Here is a 26782-nt window from a genome sequence, read left to right as displayed (position 1 = left end):
AACGCATTGGGCTTTTAACAGAAAAAATGTGCACTGTGCACTGTGCGCGTGGGCCCGTATCTGAGTCTAAAAGATTTCCAGGATGCCCATTCCAAACCTGCTCAGCCACTACAGATAAGGGATGGGCACAGTTCGATAACCCAACCGTGTGAGAGGAACCGATCGCCAAACCAACAAAACCGGCAGAGGCAACCGGAAAGCCATGTCGGTCCAGCCGATTTCTCGGTTTTTGGGCAAGAATGCCCAGCGCTACACAGAAGATGTATCTGTGTGCCAAATCATTGTTCACAGATGAAAAAGCAGATATTAATGCAGTAACTAGTCCACTGAAAGATGCAAAATAACCTTCATTTTCCAAACTACAATTATAAAACTGATCTTCAGAGAGATCAGGCATGAGTATACAAAAGTTTTCAACTTTCCTAAAACCAATGACCATCTGACCTTTCATTTCCCACAAAATGCAAAAAAAAAAAAAAGATGGTATCACCACCGCCAGCTAACCAATTGCTGCAAAATACTGCAGCAGCATGTACATTTGCAACGGGTCATAGCAAAAACAAAAAGGGTTAGCATAAACAAAAATGGCCAAACCTATCCAGACGACTGGTATTATCTTCTAGCAATGTCCATAATCTACGGGTGCTGCGCTTACAGCTTCAGTTTCCTTGGCCAACTTGGCATGTACCACTGTCGTCGGTCATCATTGGTAGAGGTTTTGGAATTTCTTCATCTGTTTTAACATCATTCTGTTTCATTGGTGCATCATGAGCTTCTGTTATAACTTGATAAAGTTCCGAAGGGAGAGCTGCTGGATCCAATTCCCAACAACCTATTGGGGCATTATAAGCTTCTTCGCCAGTAAGCAAGTGACTAGGGACCTGATGCGAGAAACGGAACATCTCCTCTTTAGGAATCCTCTTCACTTCCTTGGGGTCTGTGTGCTTACGGAACACTGTTTTAAAACCAGCAACCTTAGATAGAGGAGTGACAGACACACCGTGTTCCTCAGTATAGTCATCGAGTAGTTCCACCATGTCATATTTGTTGATTACTGCATCTGGTGTATGCTGATTCCAATCAGGGGACCAGTTCCTATATAGAGCCCAGATTTCCCCCTTTGTAGGAAATACACGAATCACCCCTCGCTTGCCTTTTGTCCAATTAACCTTGCTTGAGAAAGAATTTAAAGTACCAGTACTTTCATATTTGCCAGGCCAGAAATCCCCACAGGTTTTAGCAAAACCAGAACCTACCCAGTTCAGCGGACCCAATTCATTGTTGCTTCTCGAGTTAAGCCAACTGATCCGCATCTTAAACGGCCTCAAGGAGATCACTTTCTGAATTCGAGCATAATAACGAGGCATACCATCATCGTCATATGCAGCCCAAACTTGGTCCTCTCTAAAGGATCTTTCAGTTCGATCCATGTCAAAATTATGAAAATCGGGATCTGGAACATTGATCGGCATTGGTGACTTATCCTCTACATTTGGACCACTGTTTGTACTTGCGTCAACATTTCCCACACTCTTCTGTTTCTTATTTACTTTCACAGTTTCTTGCTCTTTGTTTGCCTGCTTTGCTTCAGTTGCTGAGCTCCGCTCAAGAAAATTGCGAATTGAAGTTAGAGCCATCTCAACCAGAGCTTTTTTTATTACCGGATATGGAACCTCTCTGAGGACCTTAGGCCTATCGTATGTACTAGAGAAACCATAAATTCTTTTCGTTCCAGCATTACCTTTACTCAACTCAGATATAGCTCCCAAGTCGGCTCCACCATTTCCCATGGACATTTGATTCGCCTTGTTTTTATCATAGCCGTTCAAATGAGGATCATCCATCCTTCTCTTTTTCAATGAAGGATTTCCATTCAAATTTTGACTCCTTTCCCATTCAGCAATTGACTGTCTCTGCTCTGCATCTCTCTTTACATTCTCACTTGTCTGCTGACCCCCGTCCACAGCAACATGACCCGATGCAACTGTGCTACTGATACTAGTCATTTTGGAGTTAGAGCCCTGGTTTAAGTTTGTGTTGTTTGAATTAGGACCCAAAGACCCCCCAGCTCCCACATTTTGAGTTGCAGCGCAGTGTCTTCCAGAACTATTTGAGTTACCTCCAGCAGCATGTTGTCTTGAATTCTGATGCTGCTGGGAAGAAGAGCTTTTGGACGCCTTGAAAAGCTCCGCAGGTGGAGCCCGTTCTACAGCCAAGAAAGTATTCCTACAATTAGGGCAGACAAGAAGATGACGAAGATACATCCTGACATACTGATAATGAGTTTTGCAATGGTTGCAAACAGTCCAAAAAGTAGCAGCTTTTGCACACGAAGGTATCAGGGTGGGACCATGCTGGGTCCTTGCATTCATAACATTCTGAAAGGTAGATGCACTAGGTTGCTTAGTCCTCGCATTCGTAACATTATGAAAGGTAGTTGCACTAGGTTGCTGGGTCTTCGCATTCATAACATTCTGAAAAGTACTTGCACTAGGTTGCGTTGATGGACCTCCACTACAGTGTGCAGCTTCCTGTTGAGACGTTTTTACAGTCTTCCTGACACTATTCATAGAATTTTGAAAGGTGCTTGCACTAGGTTGCACTGACGGACCCCCAGTACTGGACGCTGCTTCCTGTTGAAACCCTTGTACATTCCTCCTGTGGTTATATGCTACCCTCTTGGCCTTGTCTGATAACAAACTCCAGGCCTCTGAAACCAATTTAAATGCGCCTTCTGCACCAAAAGACTTGTTTTTATCAGGATGAAGCATGAAAGCCAACTTTCTATACTGTTTCTTAATCGTCTCATCATCAGTATATGGAGTAACACTAAGTACTCCATACCAATCCGCTTCCCCATTAATTTTATTCTCCGAAGAGATGTAAACATCAAGTATAGTCAACATTTGGGAGAGACCCTCAAGCTCGGGATACAAATTCAGAGCCTTCAAAACAAACTTCTTAGCACTAGCATAATTTTTTTCTGCAAACTTCTTCTCAGCAAGTTCCTTAGCCTTGACCGCATCATCTTTATTACACTCCATAGTTTCCTTGAGAGTCTCAGTACACTTCCTCTTTACTTAACTAGAGGAGTAAGCATAATATGAGAAAAAGTATTAGATTCTACAACAATTGGCCATTTTTCTTTCCCAGAAGATGATCATGACTACAGAAGTTTAATACCTGATCCAATGAGATATTAAACAAATCGCATCAGATTGTGTAACTTGTTAAATAGAAAAATAATACCCAATACAATTATGCTAAAAACTTAAAGTCGGATGCAGAAACAAAAAAATTCATATCGAAACAAACGTTGTTTGAATACTGCGTTTAAAACCCTCCCCCACCGACACCGGGCAAAACCAAGTCTTTGCTATAAATCTAGAAAATAAGAAATCCCATCACATTGAATAGAAACAAGTATCACTTTTATTGACAAAAACAGATAATGTACTAAATTAACTTCAAATCTCATAGATGCTGTGGCAAATTAGCAATGCATTCTTAATCTCTCCCTTTCGACTTGAACCACGGACTTTCCCGTTCAAGGACGAAAGGATTCCGCTTCATTACAAAGCCTAGGCATGCGTTTTCATCAAACACTTGGAACTACACCAACAGAACTCCCCAACACAACAATTCCACTACAATTTCCAACAGATCTAACCAATTGATGAAGCCATATATGGAGCTCCATTGCACATTATTACAAGAAATTACCTTAATGAAGCTTCACTAAATGCATACAACATGTCACATTATGAACAAAATGCAACAAATAAAAAAGCCAACTTTTCGAGAGAAAAAAAAAAAAAAAAAAAAAAAAAACCCTTCAAAATATCCCCAAAACCCACTTGGAGGAAAAAGTCCCCAACAAAATAATGATCAGAATTTACCAAATCAGAACACTCAAAGCTTACAAGATTTCTGTGTGGGTTCACAGAAACAGAGCTTTTAGGGTTTCAGTAACACCGCCCGAACTTCTGATATAAACCAATATTTTGGGTGGGAAAGGTCTGAAATTTAGCACTTTCAAAATTTCGGAAAGTCTTACAAACCCTAGCTCTGTGCCAATTGACAAAATTGAACAAAACCAGAAAAGCGCTTAAGCAAAAACGAAAATTGACAAGAAAAAGTGATTACCCACAAAGAAGGAAGAGGACGAGTCTGACTTGAAGGAGTTAGAATCTGAGACGACCATCAACGCCAGGTACACTGACACTGACCCATTAGCCCCTAGAGAAATTTCTTAATTGCAGATTTAAAAATTGAAAATTTTTAGGGAAAAAGTAGGAATGCGTTTTGGTGCATCTAGGCTCTAGTATTGTTTAGATTATATAGTGGTTTGATTTAACCCAAGAAGACTAACTAGGGTTAAGTTTTAACCTCGGCGTAAGATTTACGCTAGATAGACGCCGCATATTCTAGATGTAAAAGAACCGTTACGCTAAATGGAAGACTAACTAGGGTTAAGTCGGCGTAAGGTTTACGCTAGATGGACGCCATACATTCTAAATGTAAGAGAACCGTTACGCCAAATGGAAGAACTAAAATTATAATCGAAATAGGTCTTGAGTTCGATTCTCAACACGCATATTAACTTTTAACAAAGGTACTACAACTGTGTTCCGTTTAGTGGGTGGAAATTTAGTTTAATTAAGAAAATATGCAACTACCATATTTCTTTAGTTCTTTAATTTGTTTTTTCAACATATGGTACACACAAATTTTATATGCAATTGGGTTGGCAAGAAAAAGACCAACTCTTGCCAATAATGTGGATAAGTGTTACATTGCAAACATTCTCAAATTTTAAATGATTAAATTACATTTTATATATATATATATATATATATATATATATATATTACATTTTTAAGAAATAAGATAATTAAATATCAATAAAACATTAACATTTAGTCGTATTATAATTTCAAGCGTAGGTTAGTATGCACTCTTCCAACTGTAAACCAAATTTCATTTGGTAAATACTCTGTAATTCAATTAGTTAAGAGTATTCATTTTTGCATCTAAAGTTCTAAGGTCATATCTCTCTTCTGTAATTTAAATAAATTTAATGTAGAATATTATTATTGTTTGTCAAAATAATTGTAACTAGAAAATGAAGGTGAAAACCACAACTAGGTCAAATGAAACACCAAACATTGTCACCAAAACACAAAATGAAAACAGAAGGGGCCAAGCCACGTACAACATCAACAGCACAGGGTACAAGCAGCTTTACTCAAAATTTCACCCCCACAAAACCACAAAAACTACAAAACACCACCTGTCATTTTGCCACTCAGTACTGCGGATCTGGTAGTATTCATCTTCACTTGAAAGTGAGAGTTCTTAGGTTCGAATCTTGTCGATGATAAATTCGATATCAAATTAGGTTTCTTATTGTATGGCTTAACCGAACTCCTTTCGATAATGTAAAAATATCGATGCACTAAAAAAAGCCAAAACACCACCTGCCTGTAAAAATAACGATGCACTAATAAAAAAAACAAAACACCACCTGCCTGCGACCGACGTTTTCACTCTGTTTCCCTTCCCACTTGGTTTAAAATTTCTACTGCTTGATCTCTATTAACACCAACGTTTCAGTAAACCCTGCAGCCTACTTGCCTGCATCTGGAAACCCTAGCAGTAGCAGTCCTCCTCCTCCAAAGCCTTCCATTTTATGGTAACTCCAAACCTTTTTGTTTTTTCCTCCCCCCACACGATTTTTTTTTTCTGGGTTATTTTTCTCCTTGTTTTTGCTTCAAGATGCTTCCTTTCAGTTTTCGTATCATAAATTTTGATGCTTGTTTGGTTGCTGAGAAAAGGGTAAGAAGAAAGGAATGGAATTTCTTGGATTTTCTTGGCAACCAAACAAGGGTTCAGGGGGAAGTGATCATTGGTTGTTGGTTTCTGAGATTTGTGCTCTGTGTAGATGCCGAGAGTTGATGGGAAAACGAGAAGGAATTGTACTTTATCAATTAATTGCAGAAACAGAAAAACAAAGTTGTTCGTTTCACATAAATGGATGATTGGAAGTGGTTACATCAATCCATTTCCTTGTTTGGCATGTTATACTAATCTTATTAGATGAAAATTTGCCCGTCTTGCATATTCGACATTCCAATTGTTCATCCTTTTTTACACAATTTTTATGATATTTCAGGTCATGATTGGATTCATTGGTCTCTCTGGTTTAGCCATCATAGAAAGTTGAACGGAAGATCTCGAGCCAAACAAAAGCTCGGAGTTTAGGTGCATTGAAGTGAAATGAAGATATTGCAGGTTTTAGCATCTTTTATATGTATTCTCAATCTGCGAGTCATCGTTGATTTTATTAATCTGACAGACAATGATAGCACCCCAATTTCTCTAAGCCAGTGTTGTTGTATGAAAATCTCTTAGCTGTTTGTTGCCATAAACCATACAACTGAATTGTTTCCCCCTCCTCGATAGCCTCACATTTCGATGAGTTCAAAACAATACATTTATTTCGCGAGTCTTGTTTACTTCTTTGAGCTTCGTATCCCTAAGCAAGAGGACTTTCACAGGATAAAGAGAAATCGACGGAGAAGCAATTCCCCCGTAATGACCAACAAAATGGCGTCAGTGAGGTTCCTACGGTGGACTCTGGTTCAGTATCTATTTCCAGCAACAAGAGTACAAAAGTCACGCGTGAAGATATTGAAGTTGTAAGACATTTTTTTACTTGTTTGAGCTGTGAGTGTGATTTTTGTTCCAAAGATGAAACTTAATTACATTATTTTGCTTTGGTAATATAATGAACATTGTAGGTCCAGAATTTGGTTGAAAGGTGTCTGCGGTTGTATATGAACAAAAATGAAGTCGTCAATACCCTGTTAGATCGTGCTAGGATTGAGCCGGGCTTTACAAGCTTGGGTATGCCGCTACATACATAATTTCCTTTGTTTTTTCTTTCTCCAGATACCTGGAAATAAAGCTTTCCATTCCCTTTTATATGACATCTTCACTTTTCTTCATTGTTCGCAATGCATAAGTATTACTAGTTGATGGCGCAAAAGAAGATTTTGACTTTGTCGTTATATTGCTGCTATATGTTTCGAATTGCTCTAATTGTCATATTTTTTTATTTATTTAGTACTTGAGAAATTGGAAGTAGAAAATGCAGAATTTTTCAAGGCTTACTACATGAGGCTAAAGCTGAAAAATCAAATTGTTATGTACAACCGTTTGCTTGAGCAACAATACCATCTGATGAAACAGCAAGAGCCTCCAGAGGTTCCATTGCCTCCTTTGCATAATGGGATGCATTACATGCCTGGTATTTTCTTCTCAGAGAACTTGAATGTTTAGGCGCACGTCAGCGTTTTAAATTTTTGTAGAAGAAAGGAGTAGGAGCTGCATTGCGTTTTCTCTTCTTTCAGTACCAATGATCAGTTATTGAGTTCGAACTTTGGTAAAAAGGAAAATTGTACTTAAAAGTCAGAAAAATAATCGAGGGGAATTCACTCCTAATCGAGATACACCTTGTTTGGTTGATTTGTTGAGGCATTTCTTTCTTAAGCTTGGTCATGTAAACTAGACTGGACGCAATTGGCTAAAATGCATGTCTTCTCGTATTCAAATTCCTTCTCACTTTTGGTGTTGGTTTATTGGAAGGTTGTCGGCTACTTCTAACTGAATTCTATGCCATAGATCTAAATGTAATGTGATCCCTTATTCCTCGTTTGTTTATATTTAGTGCAGTTAACAATTTACCTATGGGATACCCCGTCATGCAGCAGCCTCCATTTCCGTCTAAGGGTCATCACCAAATCAATTCCATGGGCACTATATCGAGTTGTCATTTGGTCAATGGAATCCCTGCTCACGGAAATTTCCACCATATGCCCCTAAACTTATGTCAAGAGTGAGGATTCTATCTCACATCCACTTTTTCTTTAGTTGTTCTAAGCATTCAGTAAAGCTTCTGTCACGTATGCACACAGTGACCATCGTTTGTGATGTGTTCTTGATCATCCTTGACAGCGGTATCAAGACAGAGATGGTTTCAAGTCCTGTATCAGTGTCCAATGGCCAGTTTCCTTACACTCCATCAGAAATATCAGAGCTAGGTGCAGGCACATCGATGCTTGATCCTGCATTTACTCACTTTGCAAATTTGGAGAGGTTTGGTGATGAAGCAGATAGTGGAAAGTTATCGGGGCAGGCTCCTTGGAATTTCAGCCTCATTGATACTGCTGGATGGCCAAACTTACCAGGTAAGAACAGTATTCCTTGTTGCACAATCTTATGTTGAAGAACATGGACACGGGAAACAGTGCAGTATACCGAACTAGAGTTTTTAATAAGTTTCGGGTGTGAAGCCATCGTGTGCTGGTTATCCGTTTCCTCTTTTGTTGATGGATTCTTCTTTCATTTGTTTCATGAACAGATCTGGGATCACTTGGAAACTATTCGGGTTCACCCTTTCTGCCTTCCGACCCAGACATTATGCTTGATTCTCCAGAGCAAAATGACATGGGTACGAAAACCACATTACTCAAATGCTTCGTCCCTCGATGTTTCCATTTGAACATTCTTTCCATTTCTTACTAGTTTGATTGCATCGATGATTCTTTGATATGGAGAAGAAAACTAAGTATCACCTTACGCGTTATTTTCGCAGTGGAAGAGTTCTTTGTCGACCCTGGTCAAGGCTCTCAATCGGAGTAACGTTTCTTACGCGCCAAGGCAACACGGTCTGGTGTATTTTGGACCTCTTTTTTGTCTAGGATGAGAAAGATGCTATTTTTGAGCAATATTATGTAACCGATTGATAAGTACATGTAAATTTTGAATCTCAATTCTCTTCGTCTTCGTACGTACTTTTTTGGGTTCGACTTTTACGGGTCCGACTTCAGACTCTACATGTTTAATAATTTAGGGATTGCGCCCTAAAACATGAAGTGCGCCACTCAAAACATCCCGATCCGACATTTAACAGCTATGCAGAAGAGGTATACAATACAAACGTAGACAAATACAGCAACCAAACAGGTCGAAAACCCCGTCTTCTACGTACAAGAAATCGAAAAATTTAGATACAAAACCAATGAATAAACAAAATTGCTTTAATTTCTGTAAGCACATTCATCCATTTGCATGCGCAAATTTAATATTCAGTTTTCTTAAAAATGTTGACAAAACCACACATGCAATATGTAAATTTTCAATCTTGAGCACTGCCTGGCTCTGCTTTGTCATGCTGGAACTTCACCACAATGCACGTTATGTTGTCGGCACTGCCACGGCAAAAGGCGACCGCCGTTAACTTTCGAGCTGCTGCCTCGGGTTCTTCTTCTGTTTTGGCAACTTCAACAGCAACCTGACACATGGTGCAGAAATAGATAAGCAGGGAGCCAGGGTTCTTATCATTGCAATCATATTGCAAAACAACCGTTCGCCTACACAAAAGAACTCGCCCATCCCATGTCCGATCGGGAAAGGACCGGTGAATGGCCTTGTGTCTGCGTATGTGTCAAAATCGAAGGTTACAGCCAGGATAGAATTTACCTCATTCGTTAGCACATCCCATACCCCATCACTAGCAAGCACTAGAAACTCAAAATCTTCATCCACCACTTGGTCCTGAAACAGAGAAAAAAACTGATGAAAACTCTGCTCTAACTTCCAATCTGTGTTGGTTTTCTTTTCGACATCGGGTATGAAAAATCTTACAATCTAGGGGATACAAATATATGTAACATCCACGAGTAAACAAGTATTTTGTGATTTATGCTACCAAAATAAGACTCCTCGGATACAACAATTACTAGGAAATTACTATTTACTATTCACAACTAGGCTCCTACACCAGATTGTAGAAAGAGTAAAGACGGGTTCACCACATGGACAGATTAAATCCTCAGAAAACAAATCAAGAAATAAGTTAATTCAGAACCAAACAGCGAGAAATTCAATGATAACCTGGATCTCAGGTTCTGCAACAACATATTGCTTCAACATGCGGTTCCCAAAAGCCCGAGACATAGCCAGCACACCTCCTACCCTCCAAGTGCCTGAGAACATAGCAGAATGAAGTCGGTCACTTGCTGATTTATCATAATATTGTAAACAGTGAAACCGTATAGAAATTTCAAGCCCATGAATAAAATCAACACCTGATGCTTGAATAGCACTTTACCTGCCCACATTACAACACCCCCAGCATTTTCAATTCTCTTCCTCTCATCACTTCGATTTGGTTTATGATCCTCGGATAAAGCAATAGCTGTCCAAAATGGGAAAAACGAAAGTTAATTTTAGATATCCAGCATATCAAAATATTAAACTCTTACATTATATACGATTACATTCAACATTTTCAGCATGGAAAGGTGTCCGATATACTTCATGATGAATTCCGTTATGTATCATAATATTATTAACCACTTTTCAATGACTAATGATTCAATTTATACCTTTTCCTGCCCTTGATATTACTGTACGTGAATCTCCAACATTGGCAACATATAGATGGTTACCAACCAAGACTGCTGTTGAAGCAGTAGAACCATCATCCCGGTATGTATCTCTTTCAGAATCCAAAAAGTCTGCATCGGTCTGTTGATACGATTCACCTGCAAGGTCACCCAAGTTACACAGAAGAACCAAACAGACCTATGTCACAGGATAGAATAGTGCTCAGTGCAGGACCCCACAGCTTGATGAAATGACAGGCGTAAAAAAATTTCATCTCTTTCCATCTGAACTAAGAGGACACAAAACGAAATAATTCCACTCGTATGGGATCCTGTGTCAGAACAATGGACATGCTACAACCATATCACCCTAACACTTCATTGTATGTGCTGCACAAATTTAGGTATAAAGGAACGCACTAATAGCTAACTTTGTGTCTGTCATGAATTGTGGATGCTTCATGAGATTGTCAAATAGATGCTCCTTCAAATATTGAGCAGCACGAGAACCACCGTGACCTGTAAAGACAGACAAAAAAAATTAGAAAACCTTGCAGCATACATAGGACAAGTACTTTCTACTTCAGCCAATAGGCAAAATGCTTATATTTGACTGAAATCTCAGGACAATTACATCTTAGGAATAAGGTCAAAGTTATGTAGCAGAACCCTCAGATATATGCGAGTAATATCAACTGGCTCCGTAATTAAAATGATACAAGCTTTGATATTTTCCTTTACGTGGAAAGTTACCACACATAGCATCTAAAGCAGCAAAAGTTATCAGTTTCGCCCAACCGTTTGCCACTGCAGTTTCCTAAGGGTTCAGCCACTAAATGGTCTCAAATATGTTCGAAAAACCTAAATATACTCCACGTGTCCAGACATTCTGGATTCTTATGTAGACAGCATTCCATAGACATTGTAACGAATGATTTTTTGCCCTACAATTTAGACTTTTAATAATCAGAACATATTCCGTTATCTAAAACAAAAAAGGAATATAACGAGAATCTAACCATCGAAAATTCCAAACAGGCAGACCGTTTGCCCATCAATTTTGGACATTTTAACATCATAAAAATCCTCCATAGTTGCTCTTTTTCCCCTGAAACTTGAATAACCGCAACTCAGTTTTCCTCCTTCGCTGTCAACGAGACAAAAACAGGAACATGAAGGTAAGTCCAAAAGGCACCAGTTAGATCATTCAATATCAGAACGGGTCATCTTATAGCTGAATAAGGATATCACTTTTGCCTATAAATTTTACCCAAAAAATAAAGACGAATAAGGAGAATCGATATAACCTTCTACACCCTCCACTGGTATATTCACCATCCTCATCTTTGTCAGGCAGCACATCAAAAACGGATCCCTGGTCATCTGTCGCACCTGTATCAACCATCATCCTTAAACTCGCCCTAAAAGCTCGATTCGGCGAATTGGCAAGCATGCAAAATCTATCAGTATTGTTGAAATGCACCCTTACTAAACTCGCCCTAAATGCTCGGTTCCGCGAATTGGCAAGCATGCAAAATCGATCAGTATTGTTGAAATGCACCCTTGCCTTTGTAGACGTGACGATATGCCCAGCTTGAACAATCACACTCCTTATGTAACTTTTGCATATCATCTAAACATAAACCGGTCTACCAGCGGAAACCAGATCTTCTGAAAATGCACAGCAGAAATCGAAAATCACCAAAAGATGCCAATGTAACTAGCAAAATTTTGAGTAAATCGATTAATCGAGCCTACTCCGATTGAGCTAAAGTTAATTTCATGAACAAGCAACAAGAAGAAGCGAAATGAAAACAACATTTTCTAGTTTCTATCACTTTCCTCCTCAGCTTTCTCGGCAACCAAACAGGAAGTTAATTGACAAGTTCACAAACAGAAAACACAGACGCACGTCCACAGGCAACCAAAAGCAGATCAAGAGCTAAATTCGATCAAATTTCGCGATGAAATTAAGGAGAAAAAGTTGAATTGATTACAGAATTGTGGATGGAAATCTTCGAGTTCGAGCACCGAGTCGGATCGGATCGGATCGGGTCGGATCGAATAAACCGGGCGCAGACGGCGAGGATCCGAATCTAAAAGTGTGATCCAATCAGCTCCATGCGTGCACAGGTATGTTTAAAGTACAATTTTCTCGCTCTAAAAACCTGTTAGAATATGGAACCCTAGAGAGAGAAATTAAGAGAGAGACTGAGTGAGCGAGTGAGATTCAGGAGGTGGATAGAGAGAGGAGAGAGAGAGAGAGTAAACGAAGTGAGAAAGAGAGACGCTTTTTGTAGCTTGTCAGTGAATAGAGGTGGCCACGTGGTGGCTTTCATGCATCCACTTAAGGAGTCATATGGTGCAGCAGCATCCACGAGGGGTTTTGAGACTCGTAATACCTGTGTTTTTCTACTTTGCTCTCCGCCCTTAAGCAGTAGTAATGTTGGGAATGCAAGGATCTACGCCGTATATTGTTATATAAGTGAAAGAAAGTAAATACAATTTTGATAATTTAATATCTGACATTAATAATAAGTACCGACTTGAAAATAACGTGTTAAATTAATAATTCATTAAATTTATAAGATGAGATATTATTAAAAGTTTCATTTAGGTCTCACATAATATATAAATTAATAATTTTTTTGATTTCTTTACATGATTGAGATTAGAAACCATTGTTGCATATATGATGTGTCGTGTTACCATAGCTTTTGTTTATTTAAATAGAGTTTTCGCTTAGTTAAATTTTCGTAAAATAGAATAATTAATACATTGAAAAATGACCAATCTATTTTTGGGGAAAAAAAAAAAGAAAAGAAGCAAATGCTACATTTTACTTCGTTAAAAATATATAAAATTGTTAGTTTGTAAAGCGAATAACTAATAAGATGTATAATATTTAAGAAAATAAATAATACCTCGATAAATTTAATATTTGCTAGATTAATAGATTTTCTTTGGTTCCAAGGCTATTATCTACAGAAGTTTAATTGTAGGCGTTTTTATTTTATTTTTAGAATACATATATATGAGTGTGATGTGAATGCACATAATCCATTGGGCTCAATATGTCGATAACAATACCATATTAAAATATGCATGATTATCGCCCGCACATTTGTTTCATGAAATAACGATTGAGATTTAACTTAGAGGTTTTTGAACTTTAATCCTTAAAGAAAATTAAAATTCAGTAAAAATCTGGTGTTAGATTTGATATTGATTTTAGTCCTCTAATGTATACTTAATTCAAATTTATACTAGTAGAAAGCACACACTTTGTGTGTATTAACAATTTCTCTTAATAAGTACATTTTTTTAAAAATATTACATAATTACTGTTTTGTTTGTCCTATTTATGTAAATATTGTGTATCAAAAGTGAGAGTAAAATTGAAAAAATAAGTATAAAAAAAAGAGGGTAAAATAGGAAAATTAGGGATATGATTGCCATTTTGTCAAAATGTACAAAATTACTATTTTGCCGTCCTTTTGTCAATAGTGTATATCAAAAGTGAGGGCAAAATAGAAAAAAATGGGAAAAAAAAAAGTTGACAATGAGAGTTCTCTTAATAGTATATAAATTATATTTTTGTTTTAGTATTTAATAGATATCTTATTTAATGTCATTACATTAAAATTAAAATGATTTATTATTATACACATTTTAATTCATTATATTTATTTTACTTTCTCTAATTAGTGTACCTAAACAGCCGTATCATAATATATTTTACTAAATTAGTGAACCGAAATGTTCATACCTAAATGTATTACAGTGAATTAGTGACACTTCAACTTCCGTTTGCCCCTCGACAGTTTCAGTTGACAAGGGGAAGTTAGATAAGCTGGCACAGTTGATCAGCACCCAATCGAAAAGCTCGTCTCTGTAGAAGTCACCTTTGCCAATAAATCTTACCCTAGCAGCAGCAGCAGAGGCGGTGTAAGTCAATAGCTCACCGCGTGTGACGAAGAGCATCTCAGCAAGTGGCTCTCCCTCATGAAAAATGATGCTGTTCTTCGCGTACAGCACCAGCGTGAGATGTTTGCAGATAGCTTCCAACAGTTGTTCGTCCATGGTTTGAAGTATTGGCACTTCTCTGAGTGGACCTGAGAAGAGATGCCATGTTATATCCTTACAAAGTTCCACTGGCAGAAGGTAAAGAAAGTTCTCCATGTCAATGCGTATATTTTCTTTCAGTTTGTGTTTCACGGATTGCCAAATCCGTGCCTTTAGACTCCGAGGAAGTGAATGGAAATACATCCACAATTCTATTTCTGGTTTCTTCAATCCCATTTCCTCCGATCTCGCAACTTTTGACAGCAAATGTTTCTGTTTGACAAGTTGGAAATAAAAGACGGCTCATCAGGTTTACATATAAATGAAACTTAGATTAAATAACTGATAAACCAATGTGTGATCAGTCATTCGATAATTAAACTAAAGAATTAGGAGGGAATGGTTTACCCCCAACCTGCAGATTTCCAGCAAGAATTGCAAGTAGCACGATGCCGGATATCGAAATATAAATTTAAAAGTATACATCCCTTAAGTAGGTAGTGGGTTTGAGGCTTTGGCCGAGGGAGCTGCAATAACACGATACAACTAAACATATTAGAGTATAAAACTTAAGAACACAGGTTTTTCACTTGTTTGCATACCCATTTAACTATGGGATGCCTTGTATTTATAAGCTGTTCATGATTACATCAGAGGGTTTGAAAACCCTAATTACAAGGGGTTTTGAAAATCAAAAATACAAAACAGAAAAGCTAAACCCTATCTCCTACAAACAAGGAGTGGTAATTAGATAACACTTCCAAACTCAACAAACTCCTCAAATCATGGAGTGGATGAAACGGCAGATTGACTTGGGTTAACAGCCCCCCGCAAGCGAACAGGTGGGGGAACAACTGGAAGCTTGGAGACAAGAAACTTAAATCGTGAAGAAGAGAGACCTTTAGTAAAAATGTCAGCAAGCTGGTCTTGAGAACACACATAACTTACTACGAGCTGCTTACGAACCACCTTTTCACGAACATAATGGTAGTCGACCTCCAGATGCTTAGTGCGCGAGTGGAAGACTGGATTGGACGCCAGGGCAATTGAGGAAATGTTGTCACACTAAATGGTTGGTGGAACCAAATTTAAATGAAGATCTTTGTAGAGAGACCTTAACCATGATAATTCTGCAGCAGTATAAGCTAACTGGCGATACTCCGCTTCTGCACTCGAGCGTGAAACAGTATTCTGCTTCTTTGAACTCCAGGAGACAAGATTAAAACCCAAATAAACACAGAAACCACCCGTAGAATGACGAGTATCAGGGTTGCCAGCGTAATCTGCATCCGAATAAGCTGTCAACGTAGCAGTTCCTGGTTGGTACAGTAAGCCATGATTATATGTAGCCTTTAGATACCGAAGAATTCTCTTGACTGCCATCCAGTGTGTGTTTTTCGGGGAATGCATAAACTGGCACACTTGATTCACAGCGTAGGACAGATCAGGTCGTGTGATGGTGAGGTACTGGAGCGCCCCCACAACACTGCGATACATCTCTGGATTGACGTAAGGATCGCCAATATGAGCACTCAGTTTCTAACCAGACGACACAGGAGTAGAAATAGGTTTGGCATCTGTGAATTTTGTGCGAGTGAGGAGATTCAGTGCATATTTAGACTGACAAAGATGCATGACATCACCATTATACTTCACTTCAATGCCTAAGAAATAACTGAGCGGTCCCAAATCTTTCATTAAAAACAAACTACCAAGTTTCTGAATCAAATGAGCCACCTGGCGTGGATTGTTCCCTGTTATAAGAATGTCGTCGACATAAATTAACAGAATAATATATACACCCTTCTTGTCAAACACAAAAAGGTTGTAATCACACGTAGATTCCTCAAACCCTAGTTGAAACAAGAAATCAGAGAACCGTTGAAACCAAGCCCTAGGCGCTTGTTTGAGACCATAAAGAGATCGATGTAGCTTACATACATGATGAGGAAACTGGTTGTCAATGAAGCCTGATGGTTGTCTTATGTAAACATGTTCATTTAAGTATCCATGCAAAAACGCATTCTGCACATCAAGTTGGCGTACAGGCCACTTCTTTGACACAGCAAGACTCAACACGAGTCGAATGGTGCTATGCTTGACCACAGGGCTGAAAGTTTCGGTGTAATCCACACCAGCTTTCTGATGAAAACCATTGGCAACTAATCGAGCTTTATGACGCTCAAGAGTGCCATCAGCGTGACGTTTAATTTTAAACACCCATTTGTTTGGTAGCACATTCATTGTAGAATTGTACGGAACTAAGCTCCAAGTTCCATTTCTTTGTAGTGCATTAAACTTCTGCGCCATAGCTTCTCTCCACGCTCGATGTTTGACTGCCTGACTGAAACATGTAGGCTCAACAAGAGAGTTATCAAGTGTAGCATGCATAGCATATTTTGGATTTGGTTTGAGAACCCCTAATTTAGACCGTGTAGTCATAGAATGTCCAGTATCACTAGGGACAGTGGGTTGCACACGATGTTCAGTTACTAAAACTTGCTCATTTGATGATAGTGAGGGTCCTATAGACATGTTAGGTTCTAAAGGTGGGTTGAGCTGGGATACAGGTTCAACCATGGATGGTGTATGGTGCGGAGAAGTTTCATCAGGATAGGATTCTATGGCTGGTGTAAGGCTCGGGGCAGAAGGGATTTGTGGGAGGGGATCAACAGTAGTGAAAGTAGGATTCTCTGGTGGAGTAGTGGGTAATGGAAAGTTAGGTAAGATATGAGGGAAAAAATTGTTACCTTGTTCGTCGACACTGTCAGAAGGAGATGTGAGTCCCTTAAAAGGGAATGAGTCCTCGTCGAATAGAACATGGCGAGACAAATAAACTCGTCTTGTGGTCATGTCCAAGCATCTGTATCCTTGATGGTTCAAAGAATATCCAAGAAAAACACATGACTTTGATTTTGGTTGTAACTTGTTTTGCGTGTATGGTGTTAGCCATGGAAAGCAACGGCAACCAAACACCTTCAAAAACTCATAATTGGGTTTTCTTTGAAATAATTTCTCAAACGGAGATGTATCAAATAATACACGAGTAGGTAATCGGTTTATTAGATATGTGGCAGTTGAGCATGCATCAAACCAAAACGTAGTTGACATGAAAGACTGAGCAAGCATAACCATGGCAGTTTCGACAATATGTCGATGTTTTCGTTCAGCTAAACCATTTTGTTCAGGATGTTTAGGGCAAGAAAAACGTTGAGAAATACCATGAATATCAAGAAACCTTTGAAAAGAATGATTCTTATATTCACCACCTTCATCACATTGAAGAGTTTTTATGGATTGATTAAACATATTTTCAACTTTGGCTTTAAACTTCACAAATATCGCAAAAACTTCAGATTTTTGTTTCATGGGAAAAATCCATGAATATCGCGAATAATCATCCACAAACAACAAATAATAACGAAAACCTTCGTTAGAATGAATTGGAGAACACCACACATCTGAATGAATAAGTTGCAAAGGAAATTGAGACCTAGACTCGGACAATTGGAAAGGTAATTTAGTACTTTTACCTAGAGGACATGACTCACAAAAGCGTACATCAGAGGTACCATGAATTGGTACCAATTTATTTGAAATTAAAAACTTTATTATTGGTTTTGCAGGATGGCCAAGACGTGCATGCCACTTTTGAACCGACACTCGAACTCCCACACATGCAGTAACAGAATGCTTGAGATAGCCACTGCCATTTGGAAATGGGTACAACCCATTCTCACATCTCCCTCGGAAAAACGTCTTCCGTGTCTTGAGGTCCTTAACAAGGAAAACATGGGGAAAAATAAGTAAGTAACAATCATTATCTAGGGTAAACTGATGAGTAGAAAGGATATTAGTGGAGGCAGTTGGGCAATGAAGAATGTCACGTAAAACAAATGAGCAAGATTTAGTATTAAGTTGACTGGAACCATAATGTGCAATTGAGATGCCCGTGTGATTACCTACACCTCCTACTCCTTCATTCCCGTGATACTCTTTGGGATTGGCCAGATTCTGAATGTCAGGAGTAATGTGTGCATTGGCTCCTGTGTCGAGGAGCCAAGAACCATTCTGCTGTTTGTTAAGAGTAATTGGTGAAGAAGTCATTGTCGAGAAACGTTTGGCCGGAATTCGTCCTTCAAAGGCAGTGTTCATGCGCTGGTAGCAATCCAACGCAGGATGACTTGGTTTACCACATATTTGACACACAATTATATCACCACAAGAAACAAACATTTCGCCAGTACCTTGATTATTCTGCGAAGCATTGTAATGGCGAGGATTGGGACCTCATTGAGCACCACCACGATGTGAGTAGTTCCCGCGTCCACCACCACGAGAACGACCACGCCCACGTCCTCGAGAAGCCACGAAGGCATTAACAGTGGCTCCTTCAACCAACGAAACATTGTATTCCACCATTCTCCTTTCTGTTGTCAGCAGCAAGGATTCAAGGGCAGGATAAGTGATAGGGTTGTCACGAGCTTGTGCTGCGCTCACAGTCATCTCATACGCTGGTCCAAGATTATTCAACACAATCTGGACCAGTTCGTCATCACTCACATGTTGCCCAGCAAGAGCAAGATTGTCAGCAATCGCATTCATGCGATCAAGGTAATCCGCCACAGAGAGATCACCTTTTTTGGTCTGCAACAATTCATTCCTTAGAAACAAAATACGATTCTGAGACGTGGATGCATACCTTTGCTCCAGAGCTTCCCAAGTAGCTCGAGCAGTTCTTTTGCTTGCCACCACAGACAAGACAGACGCAGTCAGAGATCCATTAATCCAGCTAAGGATCATTTGATCCTGTTGCACCCACGTTGTGTACGCAGGATTCACGGTTGTCAAACCAGCAACATGTTTTGGGGGACACACCAAAGTGCCATCAACATACCCCATCAAGTCCCGGCTTTTTAAAATAGGGAGAATTTGAGCCAACCACAGTGGGTAGTTGGTTCTATCAAGTTTGATATTGACGACAATGGAAAAAGGTTGAAAAGTGGTGGTTTGGGGGTTAGGGTTGATAGCAGGGACATTGTTTCCAGCCATGGAAGCGATGATGGACAAAATAACAGGTTAGGATCTTTGTCGTTAGACAAAAAAGGCTCTAGAGACCATATAAAACTTAAGAACATAGGTTTTTCACTTGTTTGCATACCCATTTAACTATGGGATGCCTTGTATTTATAAGCTGTTCATGATTACATCAGAGGGTTTGAAAACCCTAATTACAAGGGGTTTTGAAAATCAAAAATACAAAATAGAAAAGCTAAACCCTATCTCCTACAAACAAGGAGTGGTAATCAGATAACACTTCCAAACTAAACAAACTCCTCAAATCATGGAGTGGATGAAACGGCAGATTGACTTGGGTTAACATAGAGGAGATTCTCAAAAGTGCTTAATCCAGAAGTAGTAGGAAATCCTTAGATTCTCTCAAAAGTGCTTAATCCAGAAGTAGTAGGAAATCCTTAGATTCTCTCAAAAGTAGGATGATTGGGATAAGTACAAACCTTAGATTTTGTATCCCCCAACCAGAAGCAGTAAGAAATCTTTGCTACAAGATGAGTTGAATCCTGAACTATAAATTCAAGGGCATCAGACTATATTCCAAAATCCATTGTGTTTGTAGAGCAGGAGTCATCGACGGATGAGTTAGCTCCAAATGTGTCATCGCAATATAAATAACAGTGTGAACCTCCATGAGATTCACAGACTTCTCGCCAGCACCTTGCTATTCTTTGTATAGAAAAAAAGTACCAAAGGGCTCCAAGAACCTACGTACAAAACCAGAAAATCGGTATACAGAAGAACAAAAGCGTCTCAGAATGTCGAAGGACTGATTAGAAAGGAAAATGACAGGAGACCATCTTTTTAGACTATATTTTATAAACCATATGATGTGGCTGTTGGATTCCTTCTTTATATCAAAATGGTCTCACTAGCATCACCCGAATTAGAAATGGTTATTGAACTTACATGACAGACATGCATAAAAAAAAAAAGAGATCAGCCCATGCAGATTCGGCAAGGATGCTAGAACCCTTTCGAGCTACTTTTAACGAGAAGCCCATTCGAAAAAACCTCAGCAGATATTGAAACACGAACATAGTGTTCCATAGCCTTGCTTCAAACGATGAATATTTTAGTTTTGGAATGACAGCAAACACTAGCACCTGGACAGATCAGAGCAAGCTTATAAGCTAGCATACCTTGTAAATATTATAGCTCAATTATATATTATATATGGCTTTTCCATACCTGCGGAAGTGGAAGAATTATAAGCATGTCGACTAGTAAGTAAATCAACAAATATTTCCGGGCTCTTGCTCGAGTCTCTGTAACTGATTCGCCTTGTCGAGAGGCTTGAAAAGAATGAGAAACAATGCTTGCACGGAATTGAAAAATGATATGAAATATATAAAAGAAATCGACGATGAACCGCATAAGCGTAGTCATGGTCCCCATTGTTCTGTCCAGCGTAAGACACTTCTGCTCAGTGTTAGCACTGAGGAGGTAAAAGAACAAAGGATCGGTTGAGAGAGCGATAACACAGACAACTAAAAGTATCTGATTCCACCTCTGTAGGACGAACTCCCATAAATCAAGAATCATTTTCTTGGGGAATTTGTTCAGTGCTTCTCTAATAATCTTTGGGAAGTTTTCTGCAACATTTTTTTCCAAGTCACAGTGATGTAGCCTGAATACAACATATTACAAACAGAAATTGGCTTAGAACTTTTACCTAAAACTCCAAAATGGCAAACATAAAAAGGATAGCATTCGCTTACCGCGGCATTTGAACCTCCATTGCCATTTGCCAGTGCCACAAATCTTAACCTAGCAGATTATTTTCCGGGATAAAGAAAGGAAAAGACTCGACAACTAGGGAAGAAGAAAGAAGCAAAAAGATCGTGTCAGAAAGGTTTCATGAAAACCAGTTGAGTTCCAAGAAATGCAATATGTTGGAAGTAAAAATTGAAGCAGGAATTAGCAGTCATGGCGACCCTAAAAAGTGCGAAAATCAACAAGTTCCTTCATGTCAACAGGGCCAACCAAGGCCATGGATCAAATTCACGCGCACATTGTCAAAGAAATTTCCAGGAGATTTCATTCGTCACAAGTCAACCAGTCCACTGCTTCTGATGACTTGATCTTATATATGCTTCTTCTTTGTACGCCTCTCCTCGGTTGCCAATCGATAACTGACCTTGATTGGATACTTCCGTTGGAAGGCGAAGGCGGTTCAGATTTCAGAAAAAGATGTAAAAGGTGCACGGGAATGCTCCTATTTTTGTATAACCGATTAGAATGGATTCATACTTGGGGTTTTGGAACAAGTACATTTATGTCATTGATCCGTCAAATAGCATTGACATCTGATAGCGGGTATTGTATTTGATGTTGTGGATTGTGATTAGAAATTGCAACCAACATTTGCCATATCCCATCTATACAGGGAAAATTATGCTGTTTTGATTAAAATTACAGCTTATTATCCTGGTTCATGAGTTTTCGTTTTGCAAAACAACGAGAGAAGTGTCATCTGAGCTTGAGTTTAAAAGGTAAAATAATTATCATGGACTGTTTAAGTTTTGGATTGCTTCGATGGATAAGAGATCAAAAAGGCCACCATTGGGGCAAACGATGCAATAGCTTCGGTTAGAGCAAAGCCCAAAATGGCGTTCATTCAGGCTTTGCTAAGTAAGCAGTTGTCAGACACCGCACGGAAGGGCTAATGAGTATAAAGTGAGCGACAAGACGAGTGGAAGTACGAAGATGTGAACGAGAAAAGTTGCAGCAGAGAAGTGAGTAGAAGGGAAGGGTGATAAAGCATGCTTACAAGGTGTTGCAGCAGAAGGAATAGCGGATCCTCACAGCCAGGCGTTTTATCTTCCTTAGGGTGTATTCAATTGAGATTTTAAGATATTTAATTCTTTTAATTAATCTAAGAGTATTCAATCAGGATTTTAAGTGATCCTCTAAAATTCAAGGTGTATTCAATTAGAATTTTTAAAAAGTTTATAACATTCCAGGTGTATTAAATTAGAAATTGATTTTAAAGAATTTGAGAAAGTTGAGGTATTAGAGGGAATTGCAGAGATTTCGTGGTGTATTTTAAACATCCACAAATCTCACCTCTTCCCATGAGATTTCGAGATAATTGAATCAAAATTTTATATGGAATCTCTACAAATCAATTAAACTCTATAAAAATTCATGAATGTATAAATCCATTAAAATCTCTCAAATTCTCAATTGAAAACATTGCATCTCTTGCCTTGCTGAGAAAATATATGAGCATTATTATATGTATCTCATAACACAAACATCGCTTTCGTTGCAAGGGAGCGCAGATATTATACAAGCATTATGTGGACCAAACATAAAAAAAGGTTCATACGCCGACGTGGACTTAGCCACTTTAGCTACAGCGGGATGTCTACGATGCACAAACACGGAGGATTACTTACCCCCACACCCCGTATCTGACACGCGGGATACGATACGTGATGGATACGTAGTTGACTGCTGGGATACTTGTAGCAGACTGTCGGGATAAGAGTATCTGACTTTCCGGGTACGTAGTTGCATTTAATCGGAAGAGAATAGGGATAATTGAGATATAACCGTGATATTGACCAAAAATTTGAAAGGATTCCGTGTATAAAATTTGGGATCTACCTTTTTATTTCTTCACTCGAACTTCAGAAATCAGACTCTAGTTGAAGACCTTCATCCGTTCACCACCGTCTACAACTGCTCGTCGTCTGGTCTGCAACTGCTGGTCAGTAACTTGGTTTCGAATTCGACGCTTTCCTTTCTATGCTTTTCTTGTTGCTCCCTTTTGTTATATTAGTTATAATATACCGTATAAAGCTGGCAGAACAGTAATTTTTTGTGTCACAAGCTTCATAAAAAAAATATAAACATAAATGTTCCTCAAATAAAAAATTTCAAAAGCAGCCTAAAATAATGCATCAAATCTTATGTACAAAGCCGGCAAATCTTATGTACAAAGCCGGCAGGCTTTTGAATAGTGATTTTTGCTGTTACAAGCTTCACAAAAAAATAAAAATAAAAAAAAATTCACAAATTCACAAGATAAAAAGCAGTCATATTCCCGGGAAGCACGCGGTCACAAATTCACTTTTCGCATCGTGGAGGTTTCCTTTTTATGGCGACGCCAAGCTGCTTGCAAAGCATAAGCTGCCCTTGGTTTCCATTGCTCCACGTTAAAGCTAGTATTAAGGCTCGAGTGGCGGCGTTGCCCTTTGGTGAAAAGCCACCAGAATTTAAAGATAACCGTCTTCAATTGCTGCGCCCTTAGAACAAACACTTCAACTTCCGTTTGCGCCTTGACAGTTTCAGTTGAAAAGGGGAAGTTAGATAAGCTGGCACAGTTGATCAGCACCCAATCGAAAAGCTCTTCTCCATAGAAGTCACCTTTGCCAAGAAATCTTACCCTAGCAGTAGCAGAGGCGGTGTAAGTCAATAGCTTACCGCGGGTGACGAAGAGCATCTCAGCAAGTGGCTCTCCCTCGTGAAAAATGATGCTGTTCTTCGCGTACAGCACCGGCGTGAGATATTTGCAGATGGCGAACAACAGTTGCTCGTCCATGGTTCGAAGTATTGGCACTTCTCTGAGTGGACCTGAGCAGAGATGCCATTTTATATCCTTACAAAGTTCCACGGGAAGAAGGTGAAGAAAATTCTCAACGCGTATGTTTTTTTTCAGTTTGTGTTTCATGGATTGCCAAATCCGCGCCTTAAGACTCCGGGGAAGTGAATGGTAATACATCCACAATTCTATTTCTTGTTCCTTCAATCTCATTTCCTCCGATCTCGCAACTTTTGACAGCAAATATTTCTGTGTGACAAGTGATAACAAAAGGCTGCTCATCACGTTTATATAAGTAAATTAGAATATCTGATAAACCAATGCGCAAACAGTCATTTGATAATTAGATAAAGAGCTAGGAGGGAATGGTTTAGCACCAACCTGCAGATTTCCAGCAAGAATTGCAATTAGCACCAAGCCAGATATCGAAACAAGAAGTGAAAAGTATATCTCCCATACGTGGATTGCAGAGGGCTTGAGGCTTTGGCCGAGGGAACTGCATAACACGATACAACTAAACATATAAGAGGAGATTCTCAAAATTGTTGAATCCAGAAGCGGTATAAAAGAGATTCGCTCAAAAGTAGGATAGTTTGGATAAGCAAAACCTTAGATTTTGTATCCCCCACCAGAAGCAGTAAGAAATCCTTTTCACAAAAGGAGTTGAATCCAGAACTATAGAGTCAAGGGCATCAGTGTATATTCCAAAATTCGTTGTGTTTTTAGAGAGAGAGTCGTCTGCCAATGGTTTAGCTCCAAATGTGTCATCGCAATATAAATAACAGTGCGCACAGGCTTCTCGCCAGCACGTTGCTATTCTTCCTAGTGAGAAAAAATACCAAAAGGCTCCAGTAACCTAAGTACAGAACCAGAAAATTGGAATATAGAAGAACAAAAGCGTTTCAGAATGTTGAAGAACTGATTAGAAAGGAAAATGATAGGGAGACAATCTTTTTAGACCATATTTTGTAAAACACATGATGTGGCGGTTGATGATTGAATTCCTTCTATACATCAAAATGGTCTCTCTAGCATCACCCGGTTAGAAATGGTTATGGAACTTACATGACCAGCAAGCATAAAAAGAAAGAGATCAGGCCATGCAGATTCGGCGAAGATGCTAGAACCCCTTAGAGCTACTTTTAACAAAGAGCCGATTCGAAAAGCCCTTAGCAGATATTGAAACACAAACATCAAGATCAATAGATTTGTTTCACCGGAAACCGTCGAGTTATTTCGTTTGGGAAAGACAGAAAAAACTAGCTCCTGGACAGATCAGAGCAAGCATATAAGCTAGCATACCAAGTAAATATTATAGCTTAACTATATATAAAACGGTTTTCCATACCTGTGGAAATGGAAGAATCATAAGCCCGTCGAGTAGTAGGTCTATCGACAAATATTTCCGTGCTCTTGCCCGAGTCTCTGCAACCGATTCACCTCGTCGAGAGGCTTGAAAAGAATGAGCAGCAATGCATACACGGTATTGAAAAATGATATGAAATACATAAAAGAAATCGATACTGAAACGCAGAAGCGCAGTTACGGTCCCCAATGTTTTGTCCAGGGTAAAGCATTTCTGCTCGTTGTTAACCGTAAGGAGGTAAAAGAACAAAGGATCAGTTGAGAGAGCGATAACACAGAAAACTAAAAGTATCTGATTCCACCTCTGCAGGACGAACTCCCATAAATCAAGAAGCTTTTTCTTGGGGAATTTTTTCGGTGCTTCCCTAATATTCTTCGGAAATTTTTCTGCAGCATTTTCTTCCAAGTCATAGTGATGTAGCCTGAGTACAACATATTACAAACAGAAATTGGCTTAGAACTTTTTCCCATAACTCCAAAATGGAAAACATAAAAAGGACAGCATTCGCTTACCGTGGAATTGGAACAACCACTGCCATTTGCCAGCGCCACAAAATTTAACCTAGCAGATTATTTGCCGGGTTAAAGAAAGGAAAAGACTCGAAAACTAGGGATGAAGAAAGAAGCAAAAAGATCCAAGTGTCAGAAAGGTTTCATGAAAACCGGTTGAGTTCCAAGAAATGCAATATGTTGGAAGTAGGAAGCAGCAGCAACGGCGACCCTAAGAAGTGCTAGACAAGTTCCTTCCAGTCAACAGAGCCATTCAAGGGCATGGATTCAGTTCACACAGATATTCTCAAAGAAACTTCGCGGAGATTTCATTCCTCACAAGTCAACAAATAAAGTCAACAAATAGAGTCAACAAATAAAGGCAACCGGTCTTCTGAGTCTAATGACTTTGATTATCGTTTAATTTTCAAATGTGGTTTCAACTGAAATTTTTTTGAATAAGTCTTATCTCACAAGAAGTTGATTAGTCTAAGGCATATTCCAAACGTTTGTTGTACGTTAGACAGTCTGTAGCTTTCTTTGCTTTTCTGTTTGTATTTTTGAATTTCGACATGTAAAAAGGGTTTTCAAATGCACAGCAGAAACCAGATCTTCTGCAAATGCACAGCAGCGGAAACCAGATCTTCTGCATATCATCTAAACATAAACCGGTCCACCAGCGGAAACCAGACCTTCTGCAAATGCACAGCAGAAATCGAAAATCACCAAAAGATGCCAATGTAACTAACAAAATTTCGAGTAAATCGATTAATCGAGCCTCTCC

At 39.0% G+C, this 26782-nt stretch overlaps 4 protein-coding genes and 1 pseudogene across 8 annotated transcripts; 1 reads left to right on the top strand and 4 right to left on the bottom strand.

Moving 5' to 3' along the window:
* Positions 1–351: 351 nt before the first annotated feature.
* Positions 352–4286, bottom strand: LOC137720872 (uncharacterized). Its single transcript, XM_068459983.1, has 2 exons — positions 4147–4286; positions 352–3183 (listed from the first exon to the last, which is right to left on the bottom strand). Exon 2 carries the CDS (start codon positions 3042–3044, stop codon positions 660–662), a length of 2385 nt encoding a protein of 794 aa, XP_068316084.1. The 5' UTR covers positions 3045–3183; positions 4147–4286; the 3' UTR covers positions 352–659.
* Positions 4287–5574: 1288 nt separating this feature from the next.
* LOC137719997 (uncharacterized) lies at positions 5575–8940 on the top strand. Its single transcript, XM_068458987.1, has 9 exons — positions 5575–5695; positions 6176–6294; positions 6561–6701; positions 6804–6909; positions 7130–7312; positions 7738–7900; positions 8020–8252; positions 8426–8515; positions 8660–8940. The coding sequence occupies exons 2-9, from the start codon at positions 6280–6282 to the stop codon at positions 8704–8706; spliced, it is 978 nt and encodes a 325-aa protein (XP_068315088.1). The 5' UTR covers positions 5575–5695; positions 6176–6279; the 3' UTR covers positions 8707–8940.
* Positions 8941–9086: 146 nt separating this feature from the next.
* Positions 9087–12732, bottom strand: LOC137719996 (probable protein phosphatase 2C 76). Its single transcript, XM_068458986.1, has 9 exons — positions 12452–12732; positions 11762–12125; positions 11474–11601; positions 10875–10973; positions 10455–10613; positions 10178–10264; positions 9961–10052; positions 9547–9621; positions 9087–9358 (listed from the first exon to the last, which is right to left on the bottom strand). The coding sequence occupies exons 2-9, from the start codon at positions 12085–12087 to the stop codon at positions 9203–9205; spliced, it is 1122 nt and encodes a 373-aa protein (XP_068315087.1). The 5' UTR covers positions 12088–12125; positions 12452–12732; the 3' UTR covers positions 9087–9202.
* Positions 12733–14195: 1463 nt separating this feature from the next.
* Positions 14196–21339, bottom strand: LOC137721062 (cyclic nucleotide-gated ion channel 1-like; annotated as a pseudogene).
* A 2170-nt stretch (positions 21340–23509) lies between these two features.
* On the bottom strand, positions 23510–26197 carry LOC137720481 (cyclic nucleotide-gated ion channel 1-like). 5 transcript variants are annotated; one of them, XM_068459556.1, is made up of 7 exons: positions 26023–26193; positions 25493–25931; positions 25210–25410; positions 24753–25000; positions 24526–24640; positions 23989–24393; positions 23510–23880 (listed from the first exon to the last, which is right to left on the bottom strand). In XM_068459556.1, the coding sequence occupies exons 1-7, from the start codon at positions 26046–26048 to the stop codon at positions 23662–23664; spliced, it is 1653 nt and encodes a 550-aa protein (XP_068315657.1). In that variant the 5' UTR covers positions 26049–26193; the 3' UTR covers positions 23510–23661. The 5 variants fall into 5 exon arrangements, with proteins under 5 accessions (XP_068315657.1, XP_068315659.1, XP_068315656.1 ...); XM_068459558.1 differs by having other exon boundaries at positions 23510–24393; positions 25493–25569; positions 25812–25931; positions 26023–26164; XM_068459559.1 differs by having other exon boundaries at positions 23717–23880; positions 24027–24393; positions 26023–26197.
* Between the last annotated feature and the right edge of the window lie 585 nt (positions 26198–26782).

This window comes from Pyrus communis, chromosome 16 (genome assembly GCF_963583255.1).
Source record: "Pyrus communis chromosome 16, drPyrComm1.1, whole genome shotgun sequence".
NCBI classification, from domain to species: Eukaryota; Viridiplantae; Streptophyta; class Magnoliopsida; order Rosales; family Rosaceae; genus Pyrus; species Pyrus communis.
The sequence above is the reverse complement of the archived record's forward strand: the minus strand, read 5'-3'. Positions and strand labels throughout refer to the sequence as shown.